Genomic DNA, 26708 nt, shown 5'->3' with positions numbered 1-26708 from the left:
CATGTTATAATGGCAGTGGAGAAAGATAGGAGAGCAGTGTTGCTGATTCTCTGTTTTGCCATTAGGTACCTTCTATAGTGGATAGAAGGTCTATCAGATAGGTCTACCAGTATATCTGATGTAATATTGTTGATTAAAATAATCACATTTATTTTATTCGTCAATGAAATATATTTTTCAATTATTAAATATTTGTGTTTTATAATATGAGACCCTATCCACTAGACCAAGAATCACTCCGTGGAATGATTCACTTTTTCAGATTCAATTTTATTTTTATCGGCTATATGATCCAGTGGCACCGATTTTGGGCACAATATGCCACCGTCAGAGGGGTGATGGTGGTCACCCTTATTCAGACTCAGTCAAGGGGTAACCTCTAGTCACCGATTAGGTGATCAGCCACAAGGCCCTGAGCATACCACCGATTTTACCAGTGACCAACTCAGTTGGTTAAGAATCTAACATACGTGTTTCCTATCTTTTAGTATTATACTGCTGGTAACTTTCTGGAAGGCGATTATAGTCCTAGAAATGAATCGTATTGTATTTTTGGCCGAGTTGACTGCAATAAATAATCAAGAACCTAATTATCACGTCCCGATATAATTAAAACCCTCCAAAAGATAGCCTTTTTTTTTTTTAAGATTACGTCCTAAAGACTCCAGTCATGGAGTATGAGACAAGTCATGTTATTACATAATAATTCTAACACTAAGTAGTTCAACCTAGTTTAGGTTTGAAAGGAATTCTTGTACACTATAGAAAGCTTTATCAACTAAATATTTTTTTATTTGTTTTTTGAAAATCTTCAAATCATCCTTACTTTTCAAGATTTGAGGTAGCTTGTTATAAAATTTCCTACCAATATAATCTGGTTTTTGTTCAAATAACCTACTATTGTGACCCATTATATGATAATCTGCTCTGTTTCGCGTATTATACTCATGAACATCTGAATTCTGGATCACACCACTCGTTTTCACATGCATTACAACTTCATATACATACAAAGATGGCACAGTTAATAGACCAAGCTTTTTAAATAAAGGCCTACAAGAGTCTAACCTATTCACTTTCTCTATACATCTGAGTGCCTTCTTTTGAATCTTAAACACTCTGTCCATATTTTGTTGAGATGAATTACCCCATACTAAAATAGCATACCTAATATGAGATAGTATAAGTCCATGGTAAGCAGTTAACAGTAGTTTTTTATCATTCAGCCTAGCAAGCTGCCGAAGGACAAATACCCCAGATGATATCTTATTACATATCCTCTCAATGTAAGGATGCCATGTTAATTTCCTGTCCAATAAAATTCCCAAGAATGCTACTTTCTCTTCTTGGTCTAATTCATTTTCCTCTACAAACACATTTATTTCTCTATCCTCTACTGAATTATATTTACTTTTGAATTGTAGGAATTGACATTTCTTACTATTTATTGTTAATTGCCTTTGCTTCAAGAATTGGACAATTGACTGTACTCCAGTAAAAGCATTTATTTCTAGACTACCGTATCTAATAAATAATTGTTAAAGATAAGCGATGTGTCATCAGCAAACAACAGAGCTCTGTGATCTTTTAACTCTTTTGGTAATTGGTTCACATACAACAGAAACAGGAAGGGACCCAGAATTGAGCCTTGAGGTACTCCAGCCTGGACCTCCAGTTTTTGAGATTTAATTTTTACTATTTCATTCCCATCCACCTTGGTAAGCTCAACACACTGGTTTCTGCCTATGAGATAATATGATTCAAACCATTTTAGTTCTATACCATTCACACCTACAGTTTTTAGTATTTCCAATAATATTCTATGGTTCACACAATCAAAAGCTTTGGATAAATCAAGAAATATTGCGGCTGCCTTCTCACCTGAATCTATTATATCTATTAGTCTTTCAACAAGGGATACTATTGCAGTCTTAGTAGATTTCCCTTTCTGGAACCCATGCTGTTCATCACATATGAAATTAATTTCTTCCAGGTGCATCATTAACCTATTTAAAACTACTCTTTCAGAAATTTTACTTATTACATTTAGAATACTAATGGGTCTATAATTTTCAACTCTTTCAGAATCACCGCTCTTGAAAATTGGCAAAATTTTTCCTTGTTTCAGATCATCAGGGAAAATACCCTGCTCTAGTGAAGTATTTAGGAGATGCAATAAAGGGTTCAGTAATTCATTTTCACATTCTTTTAAAATTTTGCTTGAGACCCCATCCAATCCTACTGTTTTTTTTGTTATTCAAATTTTTTATTATTCTTGACAACTCATCTCTTGATAATGGATGAAATTTAAATACCTTTTCAATTGGCTCAGAATTTAATGTTGTTGGAGCCAGCTCTAGTTTTCATTTTTCGTTTTTGAATTGGACGCGCGCTCCTTGTTCAGTTCGTATTTCTTTCACTTGAGTGCGTCGCGCTCACTAGCCGGTAGGCTGTTTCTTTCAGTTCAGTCTCGCTTTGTAATAGCTTGCCTCGAGTCGGGAATTGATATTATTCGTCGATCATTCCCAGAAGAAAATCGTTCTTCAAATTATTATTTTTTCGTTAATGTTAAATCGTACACCATAAACCTACGTTTGGAAGAGTGTTGCCAAACTCCCTTTAGTTGAAAGTTTTAAACTATTATTTTTCGATTGGAAAGTTCACCGATCTATAGTCTTTAAAGACATTGTAAATATCTCGTCAGAAATATATGTGCAACGTTATATGATGGAAGCCGAATTTACCAACAGTAGATGACAATTAAGCTTGCCTTTTCACCATCCTTGATTCATCTCCTACCTCGGGGACACCTGAATACCTTACCTGGGAGTTGTAAGCTCAATAATATAAATATTACATTAGGTACTCTGCAGATTTTCGGTGAGTTGTTCTTTTATATATTCATTGCATGTACTTGTTTCTGTAGAGATATCACTTGTTTCTTTTCTATTCAATACAGTCCACTTTACATCAAAATTATTGATTACCAATTTAAAATCAATATAAATTTCTTAAAGTTGAACCTTAGAGTTTACATTGGTCATCCAGGCCGAATTTTATTGGCTATTTTTTATTCAAATATTTGGCAAGCACTTATCCAATTTTATTGTAAATCGTTTGTGCATGCTAGGGTTCAAACCTGTTTGTACATTATGAATTGAGCCGATCAAGTTGGTTCACTCTTATCTCTATTGTCCGATCGGAACCGTTACTTTGCAATGCTGATAACGTTATCGCTTAGCTTGCTTCGTCTATTGAGCTTTCTCTGTTCAATTTGTACTAACATTATCATTTTGCTTGCTTGAATCATCAATGAAAATCGTTCATTGTTGCATTCGTAATTTTATTCGAAAATTAGTAAATGAAAATCATTAAGACCTTTCCAATATCCAATCATGAGTGAAAAGAAGTTAAAGCTCAAACGAGCTAAACTTGAGCAATATTTCTATCGTATTCAACGTACTTTCGATTTGTCGAAAAAGGCTTTAAAAGAAGAAGCTAGTGCTAAACAATTTCTAATTCTCTATAGTTCCACTCTTAAAACTGTTCAGGATTATGAAGCTGTTGAAATGGAAATACAGGAGCTTGAAATGGAAAAAGACCCGGAATTTGTACCCAAATTTAGTAGTTCACATATGGAAATGTTCGAACATATGGAAGCAATTGCTAGTGAATTGAAAAAACGCAGTCAGGTTGTACCTAGTGTTTCTACCCCGGCTCAACCTGTATCTTCCAATAAGGATTCGTCTAATATTTTACCGAAAATTGAAATTCCTGTGTTCGACGGAGATCAATCAAAATGGGCGGTATTCTACGAAATGTTTAAATGCATGATTCATGACAACAAATCGATTCCAAATCAACAAAAGGTCCAATATCTGGTGTCCAAACTATCTGGAGAAGCGGCTAATATTTCACGTCATCTACCACCTATTGCTAATAATTATGAAATTATTTGGGATGCATTAATTAAGCGGTTCAATGACCCCCGCTCACTCTCAAATGTGTACTTGAAACAAATTTTCGAATTCAATTGTCTAAAATCTGAGTCTCGTGCAGGTTTAGTTTCTATAGTCGATCAGTTCTGTGGTTCAATTACTGCTTTAAAACGCCTACGAGGTGAAGATGTATCTGATGCAATATTTCTGTTCCAAGCGTTGAAAATTTTAGATCCTGTTTCTCGAAAGGCATTTGAAGCTTCAGTTCATACTAAGGATGATCCCACATATACTGATTTTGTTTCATTCATCGAAAGGCAGATTAAATCGTTACCGCATGACGAATCGTCTAAACAATGCAAGCCAGTAGTGAAACCAATACCAAAATCCAAAGTGTTGGTTGTTCAATCGAATTCGCAAGTGACCAAATCACCGGTAAAAATATCAGAATGTCTGAAATGTTCGATGACAAATCATAAATTGATCAATTGTCGTCTTTTTCGTCAGTTATCACCTTGGGACCGTTTTCGTTTTGTTAAGGAGAAGGGTTGCTGTTTGAAATGTTTCTCGCCAGCCCATCGTAGTAAAGATTGTACTTCTTCCAACTGCGAGGAATGTAGTCAGAAGCATAATTCGCTTTTACATTTCGGAAATGCTTCAAATTCGTCATCAAATTCGGATGCGAAAAAGGTAGAAAATAATACTATTACCTGTTGTTCTATCGATTCGAAGTCGGCACCGTATAGTGTTCTACTATCAACTGCTCAAGTCGAGGTACCTGATAAGAGAGGTAGATTGCACAAAATAAGAGTTTTAGTTGATTCAGCTAGTCAAAGTCATTTCATTACTCGTAAACTTTGTCGTAAATTGCAACTATCGATTTCTCCTTTCCAATTAATTGTGAATGGTTTTGGCGGAAATTCGCAATCAGTTTTTGGTCGTACTTTTGTCACGCTTCAATCTCGACTCGATTCTAGTGTTAAATTTTCCATTGAACCATTAGTTGTCGAAAAAATCATGGAACAGCTTCCCACTAGTAAAATTGATAATTCTAAATTATCAAATTTGTTTGGTCTTCGACTTGCTGATGAAAGTTATCACATTCCCAGCGAAATTGACGCTATTATAGGAGCTGAATTAGTGCCCCATATTTTCCGAAATGGTCGTGTGGAAATTGATTCGAATTATTTGATGGCCTTGGAAAGTGTTTTCGGTTATATTTTGATGGGTAGAGCCCCTATTTTAACTCAATCTTCAGAAAATTCAACGTGTTTGATGACTTGTCTAACATCACCGTTGGATAAGTTAGTTCGAAAATTTTGGGAAGTGGAAAGCGTTCCAGATGTAGGAAAACAACTCACTGCTGATGAGTTGGAATGCGAGAAGAATTTTGCATCGTCCGTTCGTCGTGAAAATTCGGGTAGATTCGTTGTCTCATTATCGTTTTCAAAATCCCCTGATTGTCTTGGTGATTCTTATGCTATGTCAGAACGTCGACTCATCAGTTTGGAGAAACGACTGGCACGTGATCCAAACATGCGTTTAGTGTATCACGATGTCCTCTTGGATTATCTCAAACAAGGACACATGGAATTGATAAAAAATCAGAGTGATAAAAGTGGTTATTTTATACCTCATCATGCTGTAATCAAAACTCAGAGTCAATCAACGCCTTTGCGTATTGTCTTTGACGCAGGCGCGAAAACTACTACTGGAGTATCATTGAATGATATACTTCATATCGGCCCCAAGTTGCAAACGGATATTTTCGTTCTGTTAGTCAATTTTCGGTTATTTTCTATCGCTGTAACTGCTGATATAAAGCAGATGTATAGACAGATTCTTGTCGATGAATCGTGTCGCAAATTTCAGCGTTTGTTATGGAGATTTTCGTCCAATGATCCCATACAAATTTTTGAATTAAAAACTGTCGTATTTGGTCTGAGTGAGTCACCGTTTCTAGCTCTCAGAACTGTCCATCAACTTGTTCAAGAAGAAGGTGAAAATTTCCCTGATGCTAAAGCTCGTATTCCGAGTGACATGTTTATGGATGATTTGGTGACAAGTGTGTCTTCTTTAGGTGAAGCAAATCGTCTTTGTAGTCAGGCTAAAGAATTGTTCGAGAGAGGCGGATTCGAACTTACTAAATGGAGTTCCAATTCACCTGAATTGATGAATGATTTCTCGGAAGATGAAAAATCGGCCTTGTCTAAAGATTTCGAGATGGGAAATTTGTTGGCTGTCCTAGGTTTGAAATGGCAACCTGGTAGTGATTCGTTTTGTTTTTCAGTGAATCCTAATCAGTCTGTTCCTACCAAACGTCACATTTTATCGGTAGTAGCACGCATTTTCGATCCTTTGGGACTCTTGTCACCCCTAACTTTGTTTCTTAAATGTTTAATTAAACAATTATGGAATGCTGGTCTTGATTGGGACGATTCAGTACCTCCCTCTATTGCGCTTCAATGGGAGACATGTCAGAAGGAGTTCCCTTTATTGTCCAATCTCTTCATACCACGTCATTTAGGAGTGATGAATGATTCGAAAATTACTGTCATTGGTTTCTGTGATGCATCGACTTTAGGTTATGGTGGTGTGATCTACATAAAATCTCAAATGGATATGCAACCTGCAACTATCACATTGTTGTGCGCTAAATCAAAAGTCGCGCCATCTAAGACTTTATCCATACCTAGGCTTGAATTATGCGCGGCGCTCTTGCTCGCTGAATTAATACAGGTTGTTGTCTCTGTTTTGAGCCTTCGTTGTCACGTGACTCGCGTTGTTGCATTATCGGATTCAACTGTTGTCTTACATTGGATCAGGGGCTGTCCATCTAGATGGCAATCTTTCGTCGCTAATCGAGTTACGAAAATTCAAGACTGTCCTATCAACGACTGGTTACACGTGGCAGGAAATTCAAACCCAGCTGATCCCATTTCGAGAGGTTTATCCCCTTCTGAAATAATTAATCATGATTTGTGGTGGTCTGGCCCCTCTTGGCTAATGTTAGAAGAGAGTGATTGGCCCGTCAAGGTCGATCTGGAACCTATAGAGTGTCTACCTGAGGTCAAGGTTCACTCAATTGTCACTGTAGTACAGTCGGAAAATTCATCTATTAATTCGATTCATCTTTTAATTGCTCGTTGTTCCAACTACCAACGTCTATTGCGTATCATGGTGTTAATATTGAAAGTACTTCGTCTATTGCCTAAACCTCATGAATTAGATTTCGATTTGGCAGAAAAACATTTGTGTAAAGTCGTACAAAAAATTCATTTTTCGAAAGAATTACTGGAATTGAAAGCTGGGAAAGAATGTACTTCTCATCTTCAACAACTGTCACCCTTTCTTGATCATGATATTATTCGTGTGGGTGGACGTTTACAAAATTCTGAGTTGAATTATGACAGCTGTCATCCGATTATATTACCGAAAAATGATCCATTGGTCACGCTTTTGATTGATTATTTTCATGAAAAGCACTGTCACGCTGGACCTCATTTATTGGCGTCTATTTTGAGACAAAAATATTGGATTTTATCAGCCCGTGTCCTTATAAGGAGTCATGTACGAAAATGTAACAAGTGTTTTCACTATCGTCCCACTCTTACACCGCCGAAAATGGGCAATCTGCCAGCCTGTAGAACTCTGTCGTCTAAACCATTCGTCCAATGTGGAGTTGATTATGGTGGACCCATTCGAATCACCATGGCCAGGCGTCGGAATCCTTTCATATTTAAATCGTACATTTGTCTTTTTGTCTGTATGGCAACTAAAGCCGTTCACATTGAATTAGTTTCGGACTTATCGACCCAAATGTTCTTATCAGCTTTTCGCCGTTTCCTTGCTCGACGAGGTCCTTGTAAGGTCATGTATTCCGATAATGGTACCAACTTCGTCGGCGCCTATGATGAGCTAATAAAATTGTCACGGATGCTGAACTCCAAGGAATATCAAAACCTGCTCCAGAATGAACTTGCTGATCATAGCATTGAGTGGAATTTCATCCCGCCAGGTTCACCTCACTTCGGCGGTCTTTGGGAGGCGAATATAAAATCAGTAAAGTCACACCTGTTTCGAGTTATTGGTAACCAGTTGTTGACTTACGAAGAATTGAACACTGTCTTAGTTCAAATTGAGGCTGTACTTAACTCACGCCCGTTATGTCAAATGAGCGCGGATCCGAGTGAACCCCTCGCCCTCACACCGGCTCATTTTCTCACTTTGACACCTCTTAAGTACCTTCCTATGTTAAATGTGGAAGATCGTCCAATGAATCGATTGGATCGGTTTGAATTAGTCAATCAAATGGTTCAGTCTTTCTGGAGTCGTTGGCGCAAAGAATACTTACATGAATTACAAACCCGTGTGAAATGGTGTAAGGATTCCACCCCTCTCACGGTTGGTACAATCGTCCTAGTGGATCAACCAAATGTCGCACCGTTGAAATGGCCTCTGGGGGTGATTGAGGAAGTATTTCCCGGTGCTGACGGTGTCGTTCGAGTGGCTATGGTGCGGTGCGCCAATGGTCGCTTCAAAAGGCCGGCTACAAAGTTGTATCCGTTGCCTACTCAATAATTTTCCTTTTGCATTTTTTGTTTTATTCTCGTTTTGTTTTATTTTTATTTCTTTCGTCGTTTATTCATTGTTTTTTCGTTTCTTTGTTCTCTAGCCTTGTCTGAAAATAGCTTTTCAGCCGGGGGGGGATGTTGGAGCCAGCTCTAGTTTTCATTTTTCGTTTTTGAATTGGACGCGCGCTCCTCGTTCAGTTCGTATTTCTTTCACTTGAGTGCGTCGCGCTCACTAGCCGGTAGGCTGTTTCTTTCAGTTCAGTCTCGCTTTGTAATAGCTTGCCTCGAGTCGGGAATTGATATTATTCGTCGATCATTCCCAGAAGAAAATCGTTCTTCAAATTATTATTTTTTCGTTAATGTTAAATCGTACACCATAAACCTACGTTTGGAAGAGTGTTTGCCAAACTCCCTTTAGTTGAAAGTTTTAAACTATTATTTTTCGATTGGAAAGTTCACCGATCTATAGTCTTTAAAGACATTGTAAATATCTCGTCAGAAATATATGTGCAACGTTATATGATGGAAGCCGAATTTACCAACAGTAGATGACAATTAAGCTTACCTTTTCACCATCCTTGATTCATCTCCTACCTCGGGGACACCTGAATACCTTACCTGGGAGTTGTAAGCTCAATAATATAAATATTACATTAGGTACTCTGCAGATTTTCGGTGAGTTGTTCTTTTATATATTCATTGCATGTACTTGTTTCTGTAGAGATATCACTTGTTTCTTTTCTATTCAATACAGTCCACTTTACATCAAAATTATTGATTACCAATTTAAAATCAATATAAATTTCGTAAAGTTGAACCTTAGAGTTTACAAATGTAGTTGTATTATAAGTATTAGTGTTCAGTGACTTTTGGAGATTATATGCAACCTGTTGATAATATTTATTGAAAAAGTTACAAATGTCTATACTATCATCCATATAATTTCCATGTTCATCGATTATCCTAGGGACATTAGTAACTGTATCTTTTTGAGCTGCTCTCCTATTTCTATTACATTTGTGAAACGAGCGGTTGTAATTTCCAAAAGTGTATAGAGCAGCTCACAAAATTTTTGCCAGTATCCATTTGGTGACCTATAGATACCTAACACTGCTACCTCGAATCGATCATCAATTTTTAACCTTAGTCCTGTCACCTCTAAATCCATCTCAACAGAAAATCTCTTAACAAAATCCAGTTCATAAGTTTGGGTATGTTCAGCATTGCTAGTGAATATACATACACCACCACTTCTATGAGCTATTCTACAAAATTCTGATCTCAGTGAATAGCCTGGAATCCTAACTTGATTTATTTCCTTTATTTTTAAGCCATGCTCTGTGAAAATAACAATGTCAGGATCCTCCTGTTTAAGAAATACTTCTAATCTGTCAATTTTGTTGCGAAGATACTGAATATTTTGATGATAAATACTAAAAACCTTACCATCTTGTGCTACTCTATCTCTAGCATTTGTAGCTATTTCCCTTTCCCTGTTTTGAGCCAATTTACTAAAAAATCGTTATTTGTTTTTTGACTGTTTTTAAACCAGAGGATTGCAAACGGCTTTCAATCAGCTCTGCCAATCTATTACAAAAGATTACTTTGCCAGATCGATTTAGATGCAACCCATGATTAGTGAAGTTATGTCTTTTCAGCCTTTCATTTAGAAAACAAATCCCCAGTTGTTTAGAATTCTTATTTTTTAGGCTGTTGATTGTATTATGGATTGATTTGTTTGTCGAATTGATTGCTTCATTTAATTCTGGCCTATCAAACCTATTAGAAATAGTACTTATTATTAAGTTTGTTTTTTTGCTGAGTGGCACAATTTCCTTGATTTTTTCTGTTACTTGAGGAAGATGATTCAAGTTAGGTTCATTTATATTATTTGAGCCACCCAGTACAATTAGATAGTCATTTTCATCAAAGTCTTTAGTTTGTTCCCTAGCTGACTCTACAACTGCATTAATTGATGCACTTGGCTTGAAAAAACATTGGACATCAAATTTATTTTTTAATCTTTTATCAAGGAGATCACTGCAATCACGTCCATGACTGGACGTCAGTAGCAGAACTCTCCCTTTCCTATCTTTATTTCCCTCAGCTATATTTTTGGTTGCTGTCTTCAAAACCTCACTGTACGTTTTATTTCGACCATTTTCAGAGCATTTCCCATCATTTAGGTTAGATTCTATTTTTTTGCATTTGGACGGAGGTTCTATCATACATTTAGTATTATCAAATTTAGATTTTAGTTTCTTTATTTCCTCCGACATTAGACTACATTGATTTTTTAGATTTAGTATTTCTTTTTTATGGTCTTCATCTTGTAATTTTATAATCAGTTCCAAAGATTTAATTTCTTCTACCATCCCTAACCTTTCTTCCTCAGACGTTTTTAGAGTTACTTCTAATTGGTTTTTTAAATTAGTGTGGCTACTTTGTAGTTGAGCAACTTTTTCGGCTAAAGTAGTTTGAAGAACTGGGGTTTTTGGTTTTGGCGTTTTTGAATTTTGGTTTTGGGAACGCGTAAGTACTCCCGCTATGTTTACATTTCTATTATTAACCTTCGGTGTTCTACTTGAGCTCATCTTCCTATCTAAGAAATTATATTACTTGCAATAATAATAATTGATTTATAAATGATAGGATTTTAATTTGGTTATAATTTTATTCAAGTAAACTATCTATGTTTATTTTTAAATCTCAAAAACCTAACCTCAAACTAACCTCTAAATGGTGTTTGGCTTATTAAAATAGAATTAAGAATTAAAATCTAAAACAAAATGATAAAACGTGATCAAGAAACAATTAATAATGAAATAAACACAAAATTTGTACTTATCCGTGACTATTTATAACACAAAATCTTCCAAAACCCAGGAGCGAAATTATGTAGGACTTTCATTCACAACCTCTCAAGGTCAAATTTTGGATTCGGCCTTGGACAATGGGCGCTCCGAGAACAAATGCTTCGTTGTGAGCCCTGACCTCTCAAACGTTGTAAGAGAGCTCGTTGAAGTCATATTGTAAAAGTATATAGTACAGTTATACAGCGTTAAATATAAAATATCATAGAGTAGGTAATATCGTAAAAGGATTAAATGAAGCGCTGATTGAAAGAAACAGAACAGCCATTTGCTTCCCTCTCCACTAAAGCTATGAAAAAATTATTATAAGTTCAAATATTGGTATTTTTACAGGGTTTTCGGGATTTTTTATTATAACGATACGGTATATTAAATTTTAAAATAATATATTTTTTATTTGAAATGTGTTGTGGTCTTGATAGCTTTATTTTTATTCATATGTATTTTAAATTTTCATTTTGAGTGTAGAGTCATAAGTTTCATTTATAGTGCATTTTAAGAGAAAGAAAATGAATAAAAATTTAATTCAATCATGAAATTTTATTGATTCATCATAAAATGTATGTCTCCCGTAGATTGAATTCAATCAAGCAATTTTACGACTTACTTTCGGGAATCTGATCTATATATCATTCATTATTAAGAGTTTGAAACACATCATTTCAAAGTTCATATTCTTTAAATTTTCTAGAGTTGAATAAAATGTTATCTTATTTTGTAGTGTCTCTTGCATTTTAAGGTCTACAAGGAATACAATTCGCTCAGGCGGATTCATGTATGCACTATTCCATTCATTGTTCTATTAATATAAGTTTACATAATACAAAATTTAATTTAATTTAATTTCACAAATTGAATCTTATCTTTTGACAATACTGACCAAGTATAGCGCAAACAGCACTTGATTTGTAGGCTCTATTAATTCGCAGATATTTCAACTTTTGGACCAAAATTCCATTCTTTAATTATTTCACAGTTCATAGAAATGGAATACGCATTAATTGAACCACATATTTTTATCAAAAGAAGCCATACAATTTTTGATAAATTCTTGTTTTGAAACCAGGATAGATTTATACATTGTTTAATACGCAGCTAAAACTATACTGCGTTATAATTATGATACCTACAATAATATTATTATTCCCCATATTTTACCCATCAGTTGAATATCAAATAATATTGTATAAATAATTATACAGGGTGATTCATAATTATGGTAAAATAATTTAATACGTGATAGTAGAGGTAAAAATAAGAAGAAAAGTTCTTATAAACATATATCCATAAACACTCTTCATTAGCGAGCTATACAGAGTGAAAGATTTCGCCCGGAATTCAGTTCCTCTGGTGAAATACACCGATGCTGAATTGTTTGGGACTAGTTTTTGAAAAACTTATGCTGGAAATGTATGGAAAAATATCTGAAAAATTGAATAAAACTAGTCTGGAAGCTGTAGTGTGAGTAGTTTTTGAGAAAAAAGTTGAAATATGCAAAAAATCTAAGTAGAAAAACACAGACTTCTACGTTTGATGCCCAATAACTTTCTTTAATGACCAGTAAACAAATCATTTTTCGCAATAAAAATTGTAGAGAATTTAATTCTGAAAAGAATGATGCAAGCTGTGTAAAATAAATTTAAATAAAAGTTGAATAAAATGTATTCTTATGTAGTACATTACACCACAAAAATTTGCTGTTTTATAAGGAGAGAACTAATAACTCATAGGTTGTAACTGATTGCAAATGAAACATGGATTTTAATAACAGCTGTTCCAAAACAGCTGATTTATTTTGTTTTAAATAAGAAAATATTTAAAAGAAATTATCAGCTGAAAATTTTTTTCAGAAATATTTTAGCTCACTGTTGAACAAAAAAACAAACTGTAAGTTAGGCCTACTGTAGCTGCGCTGTGTTTTTTGTTTAATCTATTAACCAGTTATTTGTAACCATTTCACTTTGCTTTTGTGTTAAGTGTTAACTTTACAAAAAATGGCAGGTAATTTTAGACATTATTCATACTCTGAATTAGCTGACATGCATTTAATGTATGGAATGGGACACTACTGTAATAGTACTGAAGCAAGACGTTTGTATCAAGAGAACTTTCCTAACCGAGTATGTCCAAGTTCAAGGTTTTTTGCCACTATTCATCAACGTCTGTCTGAAACAGATCCTTTGATATCCAAAGAGCACATTTATGCAGGCAGACCCCGATCTACTATGATTGTTGGGTTAGAAGAACAAGTTCTTAATGAAATTTATGAACATCCAGAGAAGAGCACAAGAGAATTGTCAGTGCAGTTTAATGTCAATTAATCTATTATTTGGAGGATACTAGAAGAGCAACAATTACATCCATACCACCTCCAGAAAGTGAAAGTTCATACTCTATTGCCACAAGACTGTATTCCCCGTGCTGGTATTTGCCGATGGTTTTTAGTAAAACTTGTTTACCCAAACTTTTTAACAACCGTTTTATTTACCGACGAGGCACACTTGACAAGAACAGCAATCGTTAACGTCCACAACTAACATATTTGGGCAGCTGAGAATCCTCATGCCATCAATCCTAATGCTTCCACAACATCAGTTTTCAGTAAACATTTGGGCAGGAATCATAGGATATCATCTACTTCTGTTCGAGCTTCCTCCCAGGCTTAATGGCATAATCTACTAGTCTTTTGGTATAAGTTTAATGTCATTTAGATATGCTACTTTCATATAAAAAAAAACTTTTCATAAAAAACCGAATATTTTATTTGCAATCAGCTACAACTTATGAGTTATTAGTTCTCTCCTCACAAAACAGCAAATTTTTGTGGTGTAATGTACTACATAAGAATACATTTTATTCAACTTTTATTTAAATTTATTTTACACAGCTTACATCATTCTTTTCAGAATTAAATTCTCTACAATTTTTATTGCGAAAAATGATTTGTTTACTGGTCATTAAAGAAAGTTATTGGGCATCAAACATAGAAGTCTGTGTTTTTCTATTTAGATTTTTTGCATATTTCAACTTTTTTCTCAAAAACTACTCACACTACAGCTTCCAGACTAGTTTTATTCAATTTTTCAGATATTTTTACATACATTTCCAGCATAAGTTTTTCAAAAATTAGTCCCCAAACAATTCAGCATCGGTGTATTTCACGAGAGGAACTGAATTCCGGGCAAAATATTTCATCCTGTATAGCTCGCTAATGAAGCATTTATGGATATATGTTTATAAGAACTTTTTTTCTTATTTTTACCTCTACTATCACGTATTGAATTATTTTACCATAATTATGAATCACCCTGTATAGTTATGACTACTGAGGGCAAGAGGGTGGACACTGGAGACCTTGTAATTCAAAGCTAATACCTATCCTACCTGTATATAAGTTGTTTAGGTTTAGCCTACACCTACTACCGTATATACATAAGAATGTTCGATTTTACTACACTATATGTGTACTATGTACTAAATATGTACGTACTACGGTATATACTAGACTGTATTTATGAATACTTAGTTTATAAGTTTATACTTATAGCATGGTACCTATAACATATTTTGCAAAGAATATTGGTCTACGGTACAGTATAGTGACACCAAAAAAGATGGTGGCTCATCCATTCTGATTAGAAACTCAATCAATTTGAAAGAATTATTGAAGTATATTATCAATGTTAGTATCAGAAAACGTTTTTGAATAAATCGGTCATAAAATATGTTTTAATTATTATTTAATGTGTTATTTATTAAATGAATGACTATTGAACAACTTTGGTTACGGTAACTACTTTTTAAATATAAAGACTAAGAAATTTTCAAAAATTACAGATTTTATTGATAGTAAGAAAAACAGGTTTCGGTTGTTACACCATATTGTCAATCTCTGATAAACTATCAACACTAATGTAACAACCGAAACCGGTCTTTCTAACTATTAATAAAATCTGTGGTTTTTGACAATTTTTTAGTCTTTTTATATTTAATATGAATAATTACCACAATATCAACCTCTCAACTACACAAAAAAATAACTACCTACTTTTTCTTATAATCGTCTACTTTGGTCATTCTTCAGAGCTCTATTTTACTTTTTCATGTTATTGCTCTTATTCATTAACTTTCTCTGATTTATTTAGCAAAAACATCAGTTGTATGTGCTGGAGCAATTATAAGTGAACAGTTTGTTCTCACAGTAGCCCACTGCATACCTTAGGCTATGTACACATGGTAGCGTCGCACGCGGTGCGACGCGCGTCCAAAATTCTGCAGTTGTACACATGCAAGCGTTTTATACGCGGCGTCCACCTCCAGTTTAGCAATGGAAGTTGAAGAGGTAACATGTATGTGGCTTGTGTATCGTAGATATAAAGCGAGAGAACGAAGGCAAAGAAACTTTTGCGTTCACCGTATTTTTACCAATAGATTAACGCATGGTGCTTTTGTGACACTTTACCCTAACTTGAGGAAATACAAACCCAAATTTTTCAACTATTTGCGAATGTCGATTTCATCTTTTGACGAGTTGTTGGAGATCGTAAAAGACGACTTGGCATCAAGTTCTTGCTCTGTTCTTGTAATCAGGACTCGCCATATCCCATATGACACGTCGACTTTTTACTTCTTCTATAAACAATTCTGTGTCGAAATTGTTCATTTCCATGGCTGCACACTGAACAGAGTTGCTGTAAAGTCACTACACAAAACAAGTGAACTAGATCAAAACTTGCGTCCGACTGCTCTCATGTGTACAGTCCAACTGACTGTAGTGTACTGGGAACTGCGCTGTCGCCGCGCGGTTCAGGTTGAAAGTCTGGGCGGCGCAGTGCGCGGCGCGTCCAGATTTGAGTGAGCTGTGCATGTGGACGCTGCCATTAGCTCCATTGTATATCGCACCGCGCGGTCGGACGCGCGTCTCAAACCGCGCGGTGCGACGCTACCGTGTGTACATAGCCTTACCTTCAGGACCCATGTAAGTTGAATATTTTCATTGTTTCGTCGTTTAATATTTTCAATAAATTATAAGTTACTTCTCCAACGGCCACAATAATATTATACAAATCATGTTGTGTGTGAAGGGGTGAGTTGAAATACACTAGTGCGGTTCAAATTAAATTCAATACAAGCTGAGGTGTGGTTTAGAGTCTAGCTCTAGATCCTTAACCATACCTCTTTGCTCTAGATATATGTAGGTATGGTACCTAGCCGACAAAATTTCAGGGGGGGGGGGGTAAAACGTTGAAAGAACCGTAAGAAATTCAAGGAAGGACTTGGGATATATTTGACACAAAAATGTCACTTTTGATCTGAACACTTCTAGTTTTGTTATTTCTCAGTTGAGAAAACAGTGGTGTACAGACAGTTAATATCTGTTCTTGTGCGTGATGCATGCAATGTGAGTGTAATCAATAGATATTTTGGTTCTTGATTAAACAGACCAACTCAAGTTTGATTTCATATTTCAATCCCCAAAAATATATTACTGCCCCTAGAAAATATTATTATTGAGGTACTGTGTAGTATCCTCAAGAATAAATATATATAGCCTACTATCCAAAGTATAGGATGAGAATAAACCTTAGAATAAATATGTTATGCATTATATATTTCATACCTGGATATTATACAAGTTGCTTCATTACCATAATTTATTCTATTAAATTATATTAGTTCACTATTGATATAATCCTTATTCGCTCGAATTCTTCTTGTTTAGAATTGCATTCTATTCATTTTATTGTCAAAATAAATAAAAAAATAACATTTCATCTTTATGATACAGTATGATAAAATATATATTCACACAAAATTAAACATATAATGCAAATATTTTTTCTTTAGGACTACTTTTTATTATAAAAATAAAATGGCATTGGTAGCCGAAACATGTCGTGATGAAATAATTTTAAAATGGTACGCAGATTTATATTTTTATTTATAATAAAAATCTTACATGATAACTTATATGAATATACAGTACATATAGGCTATACAATTAAAGACTCCAATAATAATATATATAGTATCCTAATTATCAAGGAATATAAATAAAAAATGGATGTATCTTTTTTTTTTAAATTTTACTCACATGTTGCAGCATTAATGTAATAATTTTCAAGTGAATCACCAAGGTACTTGAATTTTTTATTCCTTGATTATATTATTAAGAGTACCTAGCCCTAACCAAAAAGGTACCTAGCCTAATTATAATAATGTTGCATGCTTGCATCCATCAATGCCTTGAGCCTGATGTTCCTATTTTTCAGTTTTTAGTGTACCGTACAAGAAACGTGTAATTTAATTAAGGAATAGTAATGTGTTGATGGATGGTGTCTCAAGGAGATAAATTAGCCTTCAAGATTCAATATAAAAACGCAGTGCATTGCGATACTGGAACAGTAGACTACATTTCTTATTTCTTGACATTTTAGAAGTTACTATCATTCTCTTTAATATCTTCCATTTTTTTAGAATTTTGGCATGTGACTATACCTCCCCCAAAATATATATTGATATTTTTTATTCTAAAGATACTCTGCACAGATAGCATTATATTATTCCATTGGGAATTTCTATAAATTTTAATTTATTTTTTAGAAGTGGAAGAGTAGAGGCAGGGGATTATAATAAGCGTGCCACCAAAGACTGTAATTCTAACAATTTTTGCGCACCTCCAATCAAAAAATATGTTTGTGAGACATTCATTGTCCATCCAGAATATAAGAGTGGTGTCTCTGGCCGGGATATTGCTCTAGTCAAAATTAAAGATAAATTTCAATTCAGTGGTAAGTACCTACGGTATTCATTGCTGGGTTAAGATGTTATTTGTTATAATTATGCATTATCATTGACTGGACTAATACACGTATAAGCAGGTGAAAATTTGTATATGAGAAGGAATATACAGTAGCCTATCTGTATCATGCATCTAGTAAATTAAGGTGAAAGAAACAATTTATAGATTGGAAAATACGAGAAGAAACCTCACGATGCTTATATATTGTGTAGTACGAGTATGTATATACTGTATATATTCCGGTGGCTATGTCTTCTTCAGCCACCGCCCACCGCTATTTAAGACGTGTGTTTGCTGACAAAAAATAAACAGCCATCTAAATATATTCAAGCATTGTAATAAGGCTTTCATTAGGTACCTGGGATAGACTTTGTTGCTGCTTTTACAGATTCCGTTTCTTACAGACTTAATTTTTGCTCTTGCTTAAACACTAATTTCTTACAGATTTCATTGTTCCTGTTTGCCTTGAGTACAGTATGGATCCCTACTCTCAGAAGATCATACGGACGCTGCTGTTCTGCTCTAATGGCTGGCTGGGGAATCTACAAAGTTGGTATGATTACATGATAACTGGTTTTTTATTAAGTGTACTAAAAGGAACTTTTCGGTAGGCTACTCTTCAGTCGCATAAAAATTATGGTCCGCCATTCTGAATCAAACTTTATTTTTTAAATGGGAAGGTGGTCCTATGATCCAAGGAAACCAGGTGGAAGGAGGCCAGTGGGAAAAACCAAGGCTGAGATGGATGGATGGGGTCTCAAAGGATGCAAGAGATAGGCTATACTTCATGAGAGAAATTGGAGGGCGGAGGCAAGGGATCGAAATGGTTGGAGAGGCAGGATTGAGAAGGCCAGGGCTCGATTTGGGCTGTAGGGCCATCGAAGAAGAAGAAATCCTATGATACTTCATTTCGATACAGAATTTGAAGAAAAAATGAATGGCGAAAACCGCACATCGATATTATTTCATACAGTTTCAAACTTATTCACATTTTTGAAGATTCCATATTGAATCACACAAAAATGAAATAAATGAGTACATTGAAAATCTGACGAATTCAACTTTTCTGTACAAAGTGGGTAGATGTAACTGTAATTGTTATATCTAACACTTGGAAAAGTAAAATTTGATAGTTTGGATTTTTTTAGATTTTCTATATACTTGTCATTATTTTTCAATTTTGTACGATTACGGTTATCAGTATTGTCACGATAGTGACAGAACCGTGTCTCAAAAATAATTTAATTATAATTTTTTTTTAATAAAATACAGTACTTTCAATTATTTTAAATGTTATAAAATATAGTATAATTTAAACAAATTCATTTTCATCTTAAACTGCAGAGCAAGAGAGGAAAACGTTCTATTCAATAAAAATGTCTTAGCAAAGCTTCCACGCCATTGGCTAAGAACTTAATACAAACTCAGCAGTTGCGCTGACAAAATTTTCATTCCTAAAAAAGACCACTCTCGCTTCTCGTTCAACTGCGGTATCGACCACGAGTCCAGGTTTACCCAGGAGAGTCAGTTCCATATTTTCTGTAAGTTTCTTTTTCTTTAATTTTCTTTCAAAATTCATTGTCATCCTTTTAAACAGTAATATCTCAAATAATAAAAATAATAATAATAACAACAATAATAGAACGTTTTCCTCAACATATTTTTTTTAATAAATTTAAATTCTTAAATAAAATCAATTTCATTTTAGATAATTAAATATAAGCCAACGGTTTCATAAGAAAGGGCGTAATTGTTTAAAATAAGATTTGTTTGTTTAATCATCCGTATTACCGATTTTCAACCTTTTGTATCTTTTTAAATATTGTTCAAAATTGATAAGAACTTTGTGTCAATAAAAACTAATTACTTTTCCAATTCTTACTTCTTCTATTTTCATCCTATTTCAAAAATTCAAACACCTTGTGTGAGTCAAAATTTTTATTATCAAAATTTCCAAGTTTTTGTGTTTTTTTCTTTATATAAAAAAAAGACACTGGTGGAGGCGTTCCTGTTCCTGTGAGGTAATTGAATGAATTGATCGAAATCCATACGATTTGGAGGAATCTGGGGATTAATTCATTCAATTATCCACAAATTTAAAGATCCTATAATTTTTGGTAGCGTGCTTTACCAAACATCGAGTAGAGGCACTAACCACTAAGAAGAATACAATCGATCAGTAGGCCTACTAACGAATTGATTATTTGAATAAATCACATTAATGTGAAGAACATAAATAGATGATGAAATAACACATAACAAAACACTTATAGTCTTTTCGTTAGACTGGTCATTTCTCTTTATTCTTTTATTTGTTACATTTGGTGAAGGCGTCGATCGCCCATCATCCAATTTATTTGTTACAGTATTTTTAAATTTTAATAACTTATTTGAAACGGTTTGAGATATCTATGTGCGGTTTTCGCCATTTATTTTCTCTTGAAATCATGTATCATATGACCATCTTCCCATTTGAAAAAATGAACTTGGATTCAAAATGGCGCACCAAAATATGAAAGAAAATTATTATTTTTTTCATTCAAATAGGATCCTTAATCAGACATAGTCAAATTTCCATTGTATAAGAAATATTCAGCTGTTTCCATTCTTTTTACTAATCCTGTATAAGACCTAAATTTTGAATTTGGTCATGCATATATTTATGTTGCCATTAATAGAACTCATTCATGCAATAGCTAGAATGAAAAGGCGTACCCATTTCATTAGACATATTATCTCTCAGGCCTCAACTTGTAAATAACTAGCTACGGTACTTGTGCATTTTCATTGTTATTTTCTGACTCGGCAGCTACTCTATAAATAGGCCGACTTGCTTTTTCTAGCAAACTAACAAAGATCTTTCATTTGAAGCAAAGGTAAAAGTGATAATTATGACAGAACTAATATAAGAATCTTTATTCTGACGATTTATTTCAATTTTCACCCTTTCTACAGATCCAAAAACAAAGCAGAAAACGGCTCCTGCCGTGCTCCAGAAAATCACACTGAAAATACGTGATGAAGATACTTGCAAACATGATCTTTCAAAAGTCACAGGAACACCTATTGATAAGCATCCGATTGAAATATTCCTTTGTGCTGGAGGAGAACCTTATCTACGGTGATTCAGGTGCTTCTCTCGTTTTACTTGAATCAGTTGAAGGTGACATACCTAGGTAAGTAGCATGGCACTGAGTATGCAATATACCGTACGCCTAAACATACAATATAGTAATGGATGTTCATTGTTCAATAATTTTAAAGGTTTGAATAAATTTTTATAATAATTTTGGCTAATTGATTAAATAAATAAAATAATTTAATTATTATTATCTAAATAAGTAGTAGCATCTTAAAAATACTGCTTGGACGAATAACATAGTCGAGAGTAAATGTAAAAACTGCCTACACAATAGAGTGGAACAGTTATTTAAGTCACGTTGCCGGGAGGTGGCCGAGCATGTTTTTAAAATGAGCATGATATTTGAATTTCATGCAAGCCCTGCAAGAGACATTATTCACGGCCAAATACCGTACGATATTTTTCGCTATTCAATCAGCAAATAATATGTAGACAATAAAATTTAGGTACTGAATACGTAAATGCAGTAGCATAGTCCATATATTATTCAAAAGATCAAAAAGTTGAGAATAGAAACAGCTTATCAGACTTCTTTCCAATATTGCCAATGCCATCTTTAGGTAGCGCACGACGAGAAAACTGTTAGGACCTGGGTTTCTCTCTTCGTGCACGATTAATACTTCAATACACGGAAAATAGAAGTGATCGGAAATTGACCACTTTCGGGACGGGTATCGTGAATGACCTTGACTTTTCCGGACTCAAATTGAGATCTGCTGATTTACTTAAACTGTTCGTTGAACGGTTTCTTTCCAAAGTAAAACATGTCCGGCAGTTGTACGTTTTCTGTGCAGTGTAGAGAAAAATGTTTTTCCTTTCAACATTCTAAAAATTTATGATTGCTATGAAAATTTAATTTTATGGAATGCTCGGTTGTCAAATAATTCAATTGGATTATAAAAAATCATACACATATTTGGCATTGTCTGCTGATCCAAAATTAAAATTAATTCTGATTGAGAACGAAAATAGAAATTGTTAATTACTAACATACCTTTAATACCTTCAGCTTTATCCATTACCCAAACTTGTGAGATCATAATTATCATTACACTAGCCGTCAGGCTCGCTTTGCTCGCCATATCCGTCTAACATAACGTCATATCCGTCTAACATTTATATTGGTAGGAAATTTTATAACAAGCTACCTCAAATCTTGAAAAGTAATGATGATTTGAAGATTTTCAAAAAACAAATGAAAAAATATTTAGTTGATAAAGCTTTTTATAGTGTACAAGAATTCCTTTCAAACCTAAACTAGGTTGAACTACTTAGTGTTAGAATTATTATGTAATAACATGACTTGTCTTATACTCCATGACTGGAGTCTTTAGGACGTAATCTAAAAAAAAAAAAAAAAGCCAGGGGGCGGAGCCCCCTGGACCACCGACTGGTTCGTCCAAGAATGAAATCAGCAGGCTCGCTTCGCTCGCCTGCATTTTTCATTTGAGTATTTTTATCATATGTTAGGACGAACCAGTCGGGGGTCCAGACTAAACGGATATGGCGAGCAAAGCGAGCCTAACGGCTAGTAATATTATATTCCCAGGAGTAGCTCTGATTGAAGTAGCAGTGCCCAATCAATTTGTCCGCGATAAGTGCATTTCAATCTTCAACTTGGTGCCAACCTAACAAAGTCAACTCAACGTAATGCCAACCTGACAAAATTTTCAATTTAGTTACCAGTTAACAACTGTTTCGAAGAGGTACTCTCTCTAGATTATAGTTCTATATTAACATATGGTATGGCCTTTTTTCAATTATAATTAAGAGAATAAGAAGAATATACATGCTAAAAGACGAACTTTAAACCCTAAAAAACCACCCTTAGAGTTAAAATATTGCCAAAAGATTTCTTAGTGCGCCTCTAAAGGGGCAACTGAACATACCTACCAAATTTGAACGTTTTTGATTCGGTAGATTTTTAGTTCTGCGAGTGAGTGAGTGCCATTTCGCTTTTATATATATAGATATTTAAAACAGTACCAGGTTTCGTTGCTTAACCAACCACATCTTATGCTGTCTTATCATGGTATTGTTGTAAATATATAATACTGTAATAAAAAGTGGTTGATAATTTCAAATTGTGTTTTCATTATGGAAAAATACCACCTCACGACTAAAACCTAGAGCATAAGCGTTTCATTTAAATTATTTTTGGTTCAATTATTTAAATCATTTACAGGTATTTTACTGTGGGAATAGCCTCAGCATTCTATGCTCGTGAGCTTCCTAGAAAGTCACCTGTTTCAGATATCTATACACTAGTATCTATCTTCCTGGAATGGATCATGGACACCATTGCTGAGAAAAGTAGAATATAACTTTGTATAAAATATTATCGAATTTTTACCCCATTCACAATTATTGGAAAATTATCTTTAGCATCAGAAATGTTGTCAAATTATCAATTTTATATTGATGATAATATATTTGCTCATGTATAAGAATATAAAATCCTTATTTTTTTAACTTAATAAACAATAAAACTTATAATAACTTCCAAAATCTAGATTTTCAAACCTACTGAAACTCATCACTAAGATGTAAATTAGGATATACCGATAACTAGATACATTGATACTAATGAAGTACCTAGAATTCTATAATATTCAATGTATTCTAGGTACCTTGGATGATACTTAGCATTAATACAGAGCTGAGTAACTTATAGAATCACATGATCGGTTGCATAAAAGCATGTTGCATTTCATTTTAATCATGATTAACTGCTACGAGGACTAATCAGAAAAGCCTCATTAAATTGGCTCTCACTGCATTTAATCAAGATAAATATTGAATAGGCTTTTGTGCAACCGGGCCATTGTGTTTTTGCATACTCATGCAATATAAAAATGAATACCGTAGCTTCAGAAACGTTGCAATAGTACCTTCAAAATATGCATACTTTTAGTTGGGCCGCTGTCAGAAGTAGCAACAGCACGCAAGCGAGTTTTTATGGGCAGCAAACATACATATGATATTTTTGGTGTGTTGCTTCTGACAGCGTCCTGACTGTAGGTTTGAAGCCTGAATAGCGTACAAAAATCAAGACTTCTTTGGTAGCAGTTACAATGTGTAACATATTTATACATATTGAACAATACTTGAAAATGTCACAAACACGTGGGCTATTTATCAGAATGACAGAAATTAGGATTTAAGTTATCTGTCATTGATAAGAATATGTTCATTTACTGGAGATTAATATTTGTGACAAATCTAAGTTAGGGTATTCTTATTTTAATGAATTGGTGGCTGTGACATTTACAAGTTTATTTCTCGATTATTGTAATATTGAATTTATTAGGCCTATATTATAGTATATGAATTTTTGTAGATAAAGAATGTTTGATTTTAGGTAAGCTAAAATTTAGAAATGATAACTCGAATTGTTCCAAAAACATAAATTAATCAAAATGTTTAATAAATACACAGTCAAAATCATGGAAAATATGATTTTTAATGTTTATGCAATTTTCAAAAAATTATCAACTTAGAACTTTGGATTTTGCTGTGAAAGCCACATACCAAACCAGAATAGACAAAACTAAAGCCATGAATTCCGAGTTTACCCAGGGTCCTTGATAAGCTCCAGGATGGTTGAGAATGATAGTTACCAAAGGTTTGACAGTTGCAACGTCTTCACCATTTCGAATAGCTTTACGTAGCAGGCCATACCCTTCTTCATCGTAGAGATTGACTTTGTAATCACCACTCCTTGACTTCTTTATATCCTCAACCCAGCTAACCTGGTATTCATTGTCTACTGTAGGTCCACTAAATTTCTGTACCGCTGGAAGAGTTTTTCCATTAACTTCAGCATACAAAGGAATGTTCTTTGCATTGTTTTCACATTTCAGACTAAACTCAGCCACAAATGCTATTTTTGTCAAAACTGTAGCGTCTTGTGTAGTGTAGGAAATAGCACTTACTTCAGGTTTCGTACAAGAGCTGCTTACTACGGATGTAGCACAAAAAGCCAAAATTGATGTCACAAAAATAAGGAAGCCCATGATTATTAGTCAATAGCACAATTCACGATAGTTCAAAAAAAGTCACTTAACACGCTGCAACTCAGTAATTCAGACTTGGAAAGTCAGACTTAAAACACACAACACAAGAGACAAGAAAGTAATAAACGTCGACAAAATTAGAGGTTTCTTTTCGGCAACACGCATCAGCATTTACATTACAACCTACAGCAGACAAAATAGGACAGCTGTTGACGTTGTGACAACAAACTAATTTCAAGTTACGCGTGGCGTTTTCAGGATTACGAGTTCAGTGATTCCGGTAAATAACGACAGAATCAGCATTTTAAAATATGAATATAATCAAAAATAATTTGAATATCAAGTAATAAATATTTTTTTTATTGACAAATCATTTATAATAATTATGATTTTTTTTCAATTCACGTTGGTAGCGATGTTTAACGGAAACTTTGAACAACCCAGCCGGGTACCAATAGCCGTTCTCCTTTTTATAAAAAATAGCCGACATTATACCAAACTGCGCTGCGATTGGCTGACAACCAGCTGTTGGTCAATCGGAGGGAATTCTGGATTTGCTTGCCGTCTGCTTGATTGTTGTGTGTTGATGAGTGAAGAACTGGAGTTGGGTTGCTTTGCTGTACATTCTGTACTGTATCTCTGTAAAAGTAAATTGGAGGGAAAATGAAATGGATGGTATTATAGTGAATTATTATTGATGTTGTGAATGTTTTATTCAACTGAAAAAGAAATCTTCTTGTAAATTTCAAAGTAAGTTTGCTGTGGCAGTAGCTTTACAATTTTTTAATTTCCTATAAACTTAGTTTACGGTGTACGGTACATGTATTGATATAATATAACCTATAAGTACTTTTCAAAATTTAGCTTCAAAAAGTTTATTTGAAGCCAGTTAACTAAAAATATCAAATTAATTTATAGTAAAATTGTAATTTATAATCTTTGTATTAGTTTGATCTATATATATCTGGTAATAATAGTAAAAAACAAATAAAAATAGATACTGTTTAAGTTTTCTTCTAACAGATACCGTAACTTTGTTTAAGAATAAAATTTGATTTACTTAATGCTGCATGTGAAAATGAGACTATTATTTTAAAAATTGAGTTTCTCTTGTTTGCATTCAAGATTGATATTGCAGAGTCTTGTTAACTTTCTTATTTATAATTGGTTTACAGAAGACGCTTTTTGCTGCTCTCTATCAGTTCAATTGAAACATGCTTTGCATGTAATGTAGGGTAATGTAAATGTTAAGTAAATGTTACCCTGCCCAAGTAGCAGGGTAATGTAAATGTTGAAAGAATAGAAAATTTATTACTGGTAACATGACCGGTACGGTATTGACTATCTGACAGTTTTGGATCGT

The 26708-nt window shown here is 34.1% G+C and overlaps 2 protein-coding genes across 2 annotated transcripts in view; one reads left to right on the top strand and one right to left on the bottom strand.

Annotated features, from left to right (window-relative positions):
- Positions 1-24721: 24721 nt before the first annotated feature.
- Positions 24722-25785, bottom strand: LOC111046517 (translocon-associated protein subunit delta). Its single transcript, XM_022332080.2, has one exon. The coding sequence runs from the start codon at positions 25343-25345 to the stop codon at positions 24821-24823; it is 525 nt and encodes a 174-aa protein (XP_022187772.1). The 5' UTR covers positions 25346-25785; the 3' UTR covers positions 24722-24820.
- A 134-nt stretch (positions 25786-25919) lies between these two features.
- Positions 25920-26708, top strand: part of LOC111046514 (condensin-2 complex subunit G2) — a 31212-nt gene continuing 30423 nt past the window's right edge. The window contains exon 1 of the mRNA XM_039427285.1: positions 25920-26095. The gene's annotated coding sequence lies outside the window, so the exon portion shown is untranslated. The remainder of the gene's footprint in view (positions 26096-26708) is intronic.

Source organism: Nilaparvata lugens, chromosome 4 (assembly GCF_014356525.2).
Source record: "Nilaparvata lugens isolate BPH chromosome 4, ASM1435652v1, whole genome shotgun sequence".
Lineage (NCBI taxonomy): Eukaryota > Metazoa > Arthropoda > Insecta > Hemiptera > Delphacidae > Nilaparvata > Nilaparvata lugens.
This window is presented reverse-complemented; position numbering and strand designations above follow the sequence as displayed.